General features: G+C 37.4%; 1 protein-coding gene across 1 annotated transcript; it reads right to left on the reverse strand.

Moving 5' to 3' along the window:
- Positions 1 to 525: 525 nt before the first annotated feature.
- On the reverse strand, positions 526 to 4,903 carry LOC144439239 (uncharacterized). Its single transcript, XM_078128514.1, has 6 exons — positions 4,244 to 4,903; positions 3,308 to 3,467; positions 2,762 to 3,016; positions 2,392 to 2,493; positions 1,337 to 1,540; positions 526 to 847 (listed from the first exon to the last, which is right to left on the reverse strand). The coding sequence occupies exons 1-6, from the start codon at positions 4,901 to 4,903 to the stop codon at positions 552 to 554; spliced, it is 1,677 nt and encodes a 558-aa protein (XP_077984640.1). The 3' UTR covers positions 526 to 551.
- Positions 4,904 to 12,606: the final 7,703 nt, after the last annotated feature.

Raw genomic sequence — 12,606 nt, forward strand, 5'->3', positions numbered from 1 at the left:
CATAGTCATAACTATACTCAAAAAGGTCATATATGTATCAAATGTGAATCCTCAAATCTAAACACAATGTATATATACAAGGTAAGAACAAAATTGAACGTAAATGTAAATAACTACTAGTAAATACACTTGAACCTGTTATACAATTATACCATTTGATAAATAATACAATTTATACACATAATATACAATACACAATACTATTATAGTTCAGTATAAAATGTCTATCGCTATATTTACAAATCAAAATATCATAATTATTTCATACCACTATTATTCCCATTACATTATATATATATCATAAATGTTCCAGTAGTGTTTGCCAGTCAGTTTTTCTTCTGCGTTCCCTATTTCACGTTGATGCGGTCAAGTTCAAGCACTTTGTTTGAGTTACCAGTAGCTGAATATTTGGATCACTTTGACGTACAAGGTGACTTGTACTTACTGGTTAATAGATTATACAGGTTACATCAAACGGGAACGTGTATTTCGACCGGCAAGTTACCATAGTTACAAGCCATCGGTTACATGATCCTATCTAGTCAGGGAATCTACATCTCAATGCTTCTCAAAGCCCTGGTAAATCTTGTCAAGTCTAATAGATTTTTAAATCCCATGTTGCTTTTCAGGGAAGAATAGAAGAACTCAGGGGCTCGCATTTCCATCATTTTGAATTCAATGATTGCCTTCCCGTCATACCCCGCAAAATGTTTCACCATATGAGCTAGGCCGAAGTCATTCAGCCATTTTTTAACATCGTCATTTGACCAGGAATCCGCGGAAGATGTCGATTCATCAGCTTCGACTGAGTTTTGTTTCGTCTTCGTGGTCTTCTTTCCAGTCTCCTCTGCAAAGTAACAGGTAATGAAATAATGTCAATAAAGGAATGAACTCAGGGGTATGGTGTATGTTTGAGAGAGAGTGTGTCATGAACGTTGATATGATGAAGAAAATATACATTGATTACAATCGCCAATTTCCACTGGCTTCTGATAAAATTAATCTCTGTCAATCACTGGTGAAGACTATTTTATGGTACATACATACATACATACATACATACATACATACATACATACATACATACATACATACATATACATACATACATACATACATACATACATACACACATACATACATACATACATACATACACACATACATTTTTACTATAAACTAACAAAGTAACTAACTAACTAACTAACTAACTAACTAACTAACTAACTAACTAACTAACTAACCAGCCAGCCAGCTAGCTTGCTTACTTGCTTACTAAGTAAACTTACTTTTTTTGTTAGCATCTTTCCCAAATTGACTGAACACAAAAACTTACGTTTACTCTCCTTTTTGTTAATCTTTCCCCGGTCACCAAGTTCCCTGATTATATTTGGTACATTGTCATGTAGACGTGGCTCAGAGCTGATATCAAAGTACAGTTTAGTTCCAATCAGAATGCCAAGCCATCCATCAGGTGAGTAGTTTTCCTGTACACGGATTGGTACGAAGTCTTTCCCCAATTTATATGTATATTCTGCCTCTGTAATAAAATATATACGTTGTAGGTATATTCTGCAACATATAATATGACATCATTGATATCACACCGGTATGACGTCAGGCAACATGTAATATAATATCATTGATATCACACCCTATGATGTCAGACAACATAATATGACATCAATGATATCACATCCAAATGACGTCAGACAGAATGACAGCGTTGATATTACACCATTATGACGTCAGACAACATAATATGATATCATTGACCACTATGATGTCAGACAACATAACATGACATCATTGATATCACACCACTATGACGTCAGACAACATACTATAACATGATCATTGATATCACACAATTATGACGTCGCATAACAAAATATGACATCTTGGATATCACGTCACTATGACTTCAGACAACATAATATAACATCATTGTAATCACATAATTATGACGTCGGATAACATAATATGGCATCATTGTAATCACACCACTATGACGTCAGACAACATAATATAGCATCATTGTAATCACACCAATATGACGTCAGACAACATAATATGACATCTTGGATATCACATCACTATGACGTCAGACAATATAATATAACATAATTGATATCACGCCACCATAACGTCAGATAGCAAATGCCTTAAAAGAGAGTGGTGGTAATACACCAATAAAGGAAAACATCAATAGAGGATTTTAAGAAGCCCGAACTGTTGGATGAAAGACTATACCAATTTTAATAACAGCCATCACATAAATAGTCATCATCTTGAGTACAAGTAAATTTAGTGCCTCGTATTATTAAAAGTTGTATACATGAGTTTCCTAGCAACGTCATGATTTTTATTAATTGGCATGACAACACTAACCTGTACGACAACTTGGACTGTTCTTGTACTTTTCAGACATGCAAATGAGTACAACGTCAGCTTTCTCCACTGCATCAGCCATGGCCTCCAATGTTGATCCAGCTGTTGGAAGTAACGTGTACGGTTATAGACTGCCTTGGGAAATGTGCATACTGTCGCTGTATGCGTAACATAGTACTCAGTATATTGTCAATATGAAATTACATCTTGTTAATATTTCAGTGTGGTAGTACACTTGACAAGAGATTTGGCAAGCAATCCTAAAATGCAAGTCTTTTTTCCATTTATCACAGGACTGTATGTCAAATTCAGTTTTTTTTTTTAATTCTCTGTTTCGGTAATTCATGTTCAATATTTTACAAGGCCTTACCCATCTTTTCTACATCCATCCACACATTGAAACCAGCAGCTTTCAAACGATCTTTGACCTTTATCATCGCCTTCTGACAATCCCATTGGTAGCTGATCATCACGTGACCAGAAGCCTCTTGCCCGTTACCACTCTCCATCTCATCGTACAGAGATTTCAGTTCAATTTGTTGATCCATGCCCCCGAGTTGCCAAAGTGCGCCATCACACGCTTTCTTTATTCCTTGGTTTTTGGAGTTTTTCAACCGCCTCAAGTCTGTTCAGGGGGAAGAAGGTGAGTATAATTAGTCAGAAATGAAATGAGAGTGAGATGTTATAAAGTAGCCACAACAAAAAGAAACATAGCTGATTTTGCCAGAATAATTCTAGAATTCTTGCGATAACAGTAACAAAAGAATGTACCAAACTTTATTGCCATCAGCCAATGATGTTTGAAATAACGCATGCACAGATGGACAGCCAGAGACAGACACACAGACAGATGTACCCACCCATAACATAAGTGCTCCTTACGAGAAAAAATGGTTTCACAGTAAAGATGACTCACCATCCATGCATCCAGGTTCTTCTTTGATTTTGTCTTTGTTGTTGTCATGAAAGGAGAGTGTCCATATCGCAGTGGCTGCCAGTTCGTTTTCTTTTTCAGTGCAATCTTCTTTCAAGAGTTTAACTAATAAAGGGAGTACTCCTTTTTGCACAAGTGTTTCCTGTAATGTTCGATATTTGAATAGAATAGAATAGAATAGAATAGAATAGAATAGAATAGAATAGAATTAATACACATACTTATAGCGTCAGCCAGTCATCTATTCACCCAGCCTGCCATAATACACATCCATCAACCCACACTTCCACGATCTGCCACTCGCTCACTCACTCACCCACTCACTCACTCACTCACTCACTCACTCACTCACTCACTCACTCACTCACCCACTCACCCACTCACTCACTCACTCACTCACTCACTCACTCACTCACTCACTCACTCACTCACTCACTCACTCACTCACTCAGTCAGTCAATCAATCAATCAATCAATCAATCAATCAATCAATCAATCAATCAGCCAACCAACCAACCAACCAACCAACCAACCAACCAACCAACCAACCAACCAACCAACCAACCAACCAACCAACCAATCACTCGTCCACTAATCTATCTACCCCACCAACCACCCAACCCCCCATCCAACCACCCACCCATATGTATCTTTCTATCTAGATTGTTTCTGTCACTGTTTCTGTACTTAAGCAGCAAATGCGTACATCTCACCGGTTACATTTTCTGGCCAAGCAGTGTTACAGAAATTGAAATGTTCTCAGTATTTTCCTAGATCTTCCAAATTGTTCTCATTGCACATATAATTATAATTTGTACTTGTACATTCAAAACCATATCCCCTATTCCATGTGCTTCCTATTACGTCATTCACGTCATAAGGTAAAACAGACTGTCTGCATCTAATATTTAAACCTACCTTATTAGCGTCATTTGCCGCCAGATGTATGATACCGTCCACAATTTCTATAGCAGTAAATGTGTAATCCCCAACTTCACACATATGATGACTATAGCTGTTCTTTAATGCCGAGTCTAAGGTATCGATAAAAAATTGGATTTCTTCTCCGGCACTTATTCGATCGTTTTCGTCTTCGTTTACGATGTAAACAAGGGTAAACAGCGAATTTGACTTGATGCTGGCATTCTTGCAGTTGACTAGATATTTGTGTAACAACTCCACTCCATTTGCCTCTCGAAAATACGGCTTGTTATCTGGCCAGTTTTTGATACAGTTGTGCATGCACATGATGGAACTCCTTAACATGCCGTAGATGGCGTCCTGTTCCATCTGTGTACTGTTTGCGCTTATTTTGTCTGGTTGAAGTCGTGGATTTTCCAGATCTGTGAGCAATCTCTTTATGATACCTGCTTGTCCTACAGCACAAGAAAGCCGCTTTGACTGGTCACATATGCCACCGATCATGGTTTTACATCCTTCAAACAGGGCAAACACATAGATGACACTTTCTTCGTGGTTGTCTAGTCCCGAATCTATAGGTTTCCGTACCTTGTCCCACAATAGTGCGAACACTTTCGGAAAACCAATCTCTGTCAGATATTTGCCATACTTCTTCATTTTTGGTCGATTTTCATAGGATGAAAAATCCCCAAGATAATTATCCACGGTGAGAAGTGTGTCTAATGCAGCTTGTGTTTGAAGTTCTTCGATTGTAGAATTTTTCAAGAATTCAGTAACTTTGAGTAAAGTTTCTTTCCCCTTTTTGATCTCACCCGTATCTTCGGTATCATCATCCTCATCGTCGAATTTGTAGACCACAGCTTCTTTCCTTTCTTCGTTGTCTGGTATACCTTCCGGGGATCCGTGCCCATAATCGACTCGATCCTCAGCTTCGTCAATGTCTTTGATCTCTTCAGCTCGTTCGCCCATTTTCACCTGTCCTCTCGATGTTGATGTTGAATTGGTCGCATTCACCCCTTTACTTGGCGAGGACCCCATTGTATGTTACTTTTATGGTGTTCTTCGAATTCTTACTGGCAGCCAACAGTCCTGAAAAAAAGAGAGAATATGTTCTTACTTTACAATACAAGTTTTCTGTTTGATTGACTCGTCTGACATGTACCTGTTTGGGTTTATTTCCGAACCAAGATTTTATTAGTCTGTCTAAGTCGCTGAATCTGCAACTACGCTGGTAGCTCTAGTCTGTCGTACACTTGACAGGTAGACGCAGACAGGTACTGGCGTGGTTACAGATTCAGTGACGTAGACACATACTCAGGGCAACTTTATCAGACACTAGTGGCTTGCTTTGTGTGCGTGCTCATGCCAACCTTTAGGCAACACTGGTTTATTATTTTTATGGTGATAGGTCATTCTAAATACATGTATGCCCTCCATGATTGTGGAATGTACTATCACCAGTACTTTGTTCCGCTAAAATGTATGATTTTACATGTCTTGACTTTAAAGACCCATATTTCTAGAAACCATTTTTTCTGCATTCACTTTAAATCAATGTACTTAAAGTGTCTGACTGTCCTTTGAATTTTTAAACAGAACGCTGTACAAGTACAACATGTAAGTTATAGAAGGTGTTCCTTTGATTAATGAATATTATTATGATGACAGAGCTTTGTAGAGTAGAGTAGAGTAGAGTAGAGTAGAGTAGAGTAGAGTAGAGTAGAGTAGAGTAGATAGAGTAGAGTAGAGTAGAGTAGAGTAGACCAGGGCAGAACAGAGTATACATAAATAAAAATGTAGGGTATAATAGTGAAGTTAGTCTGTTACAGACATTCGTGCCACGCTGTCAGCCAGTACTCACTGTGGTAAAGAAGTATGATATGGCTTAACAACACGACGTATCTTACAGCCTATAGTGAAATGAGGTTGAGTATATCTGGATACAATACAGGCCACTGTTTTTGGACAGTAAAGTGAAACAATCGATATGTCAAGTCATCAATCTATGCCTGGGCTTGAAATCGTAAAAACAGTGCCAGTGTCACATGTAAAAAGTGAACGACACATATTATATCCATTGGATATAGTCTAAGTTGAATACCACCCGAGTCATGGTTTGACATTGCTCACCTGATAGGGCTGAACAACACGACGTATCTTACAGTCTAATTCAAAGACTGACCCATGCTGACTGACTGACTGACTGACTGCTGACCGTCAAATCGATTTTGACGCTACCAAGATTCAGTTTTGGAAAGACACTGTAAAACATCCGTTGTTCTCACCCAAAGAAGACCGAATAGCAAAATACACGTACCTGTTGAATACGACACCAAGTGGCATTCTGTTCGATCAGTTCTTTCTTCTGTTGCTTGGTGGTTCACCCCTTGGCAAAGTTTTCACCCGTTACTATATACACATGCCAACAACAAAAGCACTATGTACATAACGAGAGGTATTACAAGCCACAAAGGACATGAGCGCAAAGTTACGTATGGTATCTTTGTGTCAAACCACCGTTTCTTCCGATTGCCTGATATTACGTAAGACGTGTATTCGCCAAATACTAATAACCTACACGATGAGACAGTTATGTATTATCAGATTTTGATTCCAAACAAAATGTTTATTTATTTTTTTACTCGCTTACTATTTACCCTAGTTTGTCCAGATATAAAATACATGTTCAATAACGCACTGATAACAATACATTTGTTCATATTTGTCCGACCAAATATGTGGTTGTTGTTCAGATCCGACGTTGACAGGATAAACTCCACCGTCACACGGTACGGATATTGAGACAACGATCTACCTGCATACCGTGATAAAATGTGTCTCTTTTGAAAAAAAAATTATCTGACGAATTGAAAAGTCATATCTGATGAGTCATGATAATACTTTGTGTGAACTGCATGGATATCATTTAGTATGGACAGATGTGCTTCACGTAGCTAAGTATATACGTTATCTTAGGGTCGTTAAACCTCGGATAAAGTTTCGTTAAAAGTCGGAGAGGATTAAAATGTAGATGTGAAAATGTTATAAGGCAGAGCTATAGAAAACAAATGGTCCAGAACAGAATAATAATGTGCTGAACATGACATCCTCTTGGTCCATTGATAAGATAACACTAATGCGAGAACCTGGGATTGAAAACTTGGCCATTTTTCTTTCAAATGCCCATTTACTATGTAAATGTAGTGAATGTCGACTTTTCATGACAAAACACTGACACCAAACTACAATGGGTTCTTACGCTGTGAGCTCATACTGACGCAAAACTAAGGACATTTGTAGTGTGACCATACATTGTCAAAGATCACACGCGGAATCACTGGTATTCGATCAGAATCCCTTTCATGTGAATATTTGTTTGTTATATTTACACATACTTATCTTAGTTCAAGGATGATCAATGTAGTCTACCCATGTATGGAATCCCCAATATATGATCAACTGATATAGGTAACTATGTATGTGGATTAATATTGGAATTCTGGCAGAAGGTATTTGTAAATTTTTATTTGTTAAAATTCTTATTTACAATTATCGTGTAATTCGACAATTACAACTGAATTCGATGACTGGTGCAAACAATGATTGGAATTCCTCGCTCGGTCATGAGTGACAGTTTCAAAAACCTCCATGGTAGATACAATAATAGAATTTATTGTTTTCAATCTTTATTTCTATGTAATAATGTAAATAACATTCAGCAATTTATTGTAAGTTGTCAGATTTAGAGAGAATCCTCCCCAACGATAAACACCTAGTAGTAGTATGCATATAAATAATAGTATTGTACATATATTTACATATTTTAAATGTCTTCGCACTTCGTAGTAAAATCAATCAGATTGTACAACGTCTTTCCCATTTCTTCCTACGTGACTTTGAAGTATGGGATTCTATTTAAAGTACTGATTGCCAATTATACAAATATGCCACCAAATATATATACGCACACACTCATATATATCTATATTGACCGATAGATAGTATATATAATGATACACAAGCTAACATTCAGAGTACTGGCATTTCATCTGATCCCATGTATTAATATATTTAATTCACCCCCCCCCCCATCTTTCCTTTTTGTGCTTCTTGTGTGTTCTGTAGTGTATTCCTTTCCTCTGTATTATTTTGCATTTGTATTGTATAATAAAAAATAAAACTTTTTAAAAAATATGTTGGGTATATAGACCTACTTATGTATAATATTTGTATAATATTTGTATCTACTAGTATGTACACAGTCATTCTATGGGAATGTCGCCTTCCGTATTCAGATACATTTGTGAGACATTCTCTTGTCACTGTTGAAAGTTGTTTTGTGCTAATACGCATGCGTTTGAGTCAATGTGGGTGCAAAGTGCTGCTGAATACCGATTCAATATTTTCTTCATAATATAGCTATATGATGTATACTATGTACATATATAACATAATACACACTAAATGCATATACTTATAGTCCACGGTACACATGACATTCAAACATAAACGTTAAGTAAATGATGGACAATATTTTGTTCGTGGTTCCGAGAATCAATTAGACAGTAAAATATTGTCACTTTGGAGAACTCGAAACGTCGCATTCGTTTCCAATCGTCCCAGAGTAACTAGTTTTAATGTCTAGTTATGAGTAAATGAATTTGATATTCCGATTGCAGTACAATCTTTGATTATATTTGAACGACGTTTTACCTAGACTGTAAGGTACGTCGTGACGTTTCGCCCTCACCGGCCTGGCCGATGGTTGAGGGCGCCCCGTCACGGCGTACCTTACAGACTACGTTTTACCATAAACACGTTAAATTTGACCTAGGGGTCAATCTCTCTTAAGGCTCTGGTAAATCTGGTCAAATCTAACAAATTTTTAAACCCCATGTCTTGTTTCATAGAGACATAGAAGAATTCTGGTGCTCTCATTTCTATCATTCTTAGTTCTATAATAGCGACGCCGTCGTATCCTGCGAATTTTTGCTTCATATGAGCAAGACCGAATTTATTCAACCAACGGTTGACGTCTTTGTTAGACCAGGATTCGACGGAAGTCGAATCACTGTTGACAGCGCCACTCACGACGGCTTGTGTCTTCTTTTCTTTCGCATTATCTAAATAAACAATTAAAGACAAAATAAAAGATATAAATAAAGTTGTCGATTTACGTTTGACGTTGTGGCACCATCACAAAAATCTTATACCTCCGTTAATTTTGGTGGTAAACCTGAAAGATGAATTATGTGTTGCACACACACTAAATTATAAACTTAACCTCAGCCAACAAACATTGCTACATTGCTGGTAGTCTGAACTTCAAGCTTTTTGTTATAAAGTGTACAAACAGAGTATTAATGTCCGGCAAACCGTTTCTTTGACGCTGTTGTATTATCAAAGTTCAGAAACCAGGCAAGTTTTCCAAGAATCTACAAATGTCGCTTTGTCATTACGACGTCTAAACCTTTCTCAGTCAGGTCCTTTCAACGACATCACTTACACGAAATACAAACCAAATTATGCAGTGCAGCTAGCTGATTTTGTATAAAATGTTGTAAATTATATTAGAAGTAATCATTTATTACAATAATGAGGTAGTTTTGTCTGCATTACTCTCGATAAAGTAAGTTTATACTGAACAATACAAACCATGTGTCTTGAACAGAATTTAGCCTGTTGTTCGACCAAAGTGTCACTCAAATAATCGCTACTACATTTTATCACATGGCTGCACAAAAAAAAATCCAACTTGCTTGCTTGCTACATTTTTTGAATGTGTTACCATGATTGTATCTTCAGTGGACAAGATTTGGTGTACATCCGTTATGATAATGAATTTCAAACAAAAAATGTAGCAATGTAAGTGAGATATTTTTATCAAACCAACAAACCAACCAACCAACCAACCAACCAACCAATGAAATGCAGTATCAATGTACATGTTGGTCTGATTTCTACTTCTGTCGTCTGAGATGGCGCTGTTTCAGATGATATGGTACCCACTGTACTTCCAATTCATTGCAATACATGTGCATGTCGTCTGAATACCCACCTTTTTTGTTGCTTGTCTTGCCATTCACTTTTCCTCGTTCACCAATCTCCTTGATCAACTTTGGTGTGCTATCGTTGACTAATGTAGGAGAACTGAAATCAAAGTACAGTTTAGTTCCTGTCAGTATACCAAGCCATCCATCGGGGGTATAACCAGGTTGAACATGGATTGGTATAAAGGCCTTGCCAAGTTTGTACGTGTATTCTGCCTCTGTGAACGGAATACAGGATTTTGAGTTTTTCTTGATACATACTGTTCATTTATATTTTTATCTAAGAAGCCAACATTATGGAAGTCGTTCATTCTGACAAGTTTGTCTACAGTGCCTGTACGAAAGCAATAAAATTCATGAAATGTATGTATGTATGTATGTATGTATGTATGTATGTATGTATGTATGTATGTATGTATGTATGTATGTATGTATGTATGTATGTATGTATGTATGTATGTGTGTGTGTGTGTATGTATGTATGTATGTATGTATGTATGTCTGTCTGTCTGTCTGTATGTATGTATGTAAACACTGAGCATGTCATTGCCATCCCGCTATTCCAGACTCATCGTACTCTCCTTGTTACCATGACAACACCAATACACTAACCTGTACGACAACTTGGACTGTTCTTGTACTTTTCAGACATGCAAATGAGTACCACGTCAGCTTTCTCCACTGCATCAGCCATGGCCTCCAACGTTGATCCAGCTGTTGGAAATAACAAACAGTTCTCGCGTTGGCCAATAATGTGACTTTGCAATATTTATTTGAATCTTAATTACAAACAGACTTAGTGACTGAAACCACCACCACCACCACCACCACCACCACCATCACCACCACCACCACCACCACCACCACCACCACCACCACCACCACCACCACCACCACCACCACCACAACAACAACATCAACACTTATTATTCCAAGATAGGTTTACCATAACAATACCATGAACGAATACTATTACAGCGTTAAGTATAAATTGACATGTAATGTGTTTTTCTAAGTATTACTTAGCTTTGTAAACGAAACCTTACCCATCTTTTCCACATCCATCCATATATTGTAACCAGCAGCTTTCAAACGATCTTTGACCCTTATCATCGTCTTCTGACAATCCCATTGGTAGCTGATCATCACGTGACCAGATGCTACTTGGCCTGAATTACTTTCAATTTCATCACATAGCGATTTTAACTCAATCTGCTGGTCCATGCCACCAAGTTGCCAAAGTGCGCCCTCACAGGGTTTCTTAATCGCTAAGTTGTCGGATTTTTTCAGCCGTTTTAAATCTGGAACGATGCAAGTTGATATAACAGATGTTTAGCAAATGAATTACAGCGAGTAACTTATGAATTTTTTCATTCAATGTTCTGATAAGTCTTCGTTTGACTAAAGATCCTCTCTAGGCGGAAATCTTTTAACTTTTTTTTTTTTTTTAGTAAATGCCATTGTTTAATTTTCGTTGTAGAATCAAATGGGTGATAGTACTTTCGATTGCGAAAAAACTCCTGTCAAAATTCTATATCCCAGAAATGTCTAAACTCTGCATGCTCAGAAAATTGGAAGCATCGATATTTAACACTGTTTGTTCTCATATAACATGCTGCCTGGAGAGAATGAATTGGAGACTGCATTGGCAGGAGCTAAGTGACAAGAGAAAAGAGATACTGCAATCGATCGATTAAAAAAATGACGAAAAAATTACTCACCATCCATGCATCCGGGTTCTTCTTTGATTTTGTCTTTGTTGTTGTCATGAAAGGAGAGTGTCCATATCGCAGTGGCTGCCAGTTCGTTTTCTCTCTCAGTACAGTCTTGTTTTAACAATTTCACAAGCATAGGAAGGACTCCATTCTTTACTAACGTTTCCTAGTTGTAAAGAAACCACAATGAACTCTCAATAATCAACGACAGGCTGTTGAAGATACCAGGGTAGAGGCTTGTACGTAAACAAGAGTTTGTTGATAATCAGAAGGTTTATGGTTACCTGGCTTTGCTTTCCAGAAATCAGTAACAACAAAGAAGGTGTGTTTTTTCCGGACTGAAAGAGAGCATGTGTGAAAGCATCTCCTTGTCATATATTCCCCCTCTCACTATGTTGTAAGGGTCGAGGTCAATAGTTCAACGTAGGCCACAGACCCCCCTCTAACAAGATTGGCCAAAATTGAAAATGTTTGGGACAGTACAATCAATTTCAAATCAGTATGTAGTAGTATGTAGTCCTATGAATACAAAGCCGGTATGTAGTAGTATGTAGTACTATGTATATAAAGCCAGTATGTAGGTATTAAGAAAAAA

This window comes from Glandiceps talaboti, chromosome 8 (assembly GCF_964340395.1).
Source record: "Glandiceps talaboti chromosome 8, keGlaTala1.1, whole genome shotgun sequence".
Lineage (NCBI taxonomy): Eukaryota > Metazoa > Hemichordata > Enteropneusta > Spengelidae > Glandiceps > Glandiceps talaboti.

Bases quoted from the DNA above. Each gene is read 5' to 3' on its own strand.
- LOC144439239 (XM_078128514.1), bottom strand. From the start codon at position 4,903: ATGAAGAAGTATGGCAAATATCTGACAGAGATTGGTTTTCCGAAAGTG. The intron at 3,468-4,243 runs GTAGGTTTAAAT...CGAACATTACAG, and splicing joins CGGCAAATGACGCTAATAAG to GAAACACTTGTGCAAAAAGG. The intron at 1,541-2,391 runs GTTAGTGTTGTC...ATTTTATTACAG, and splicing joins CAGTCCAAGTTGTCGTACAG to AGGCAGAATATACATATAAA.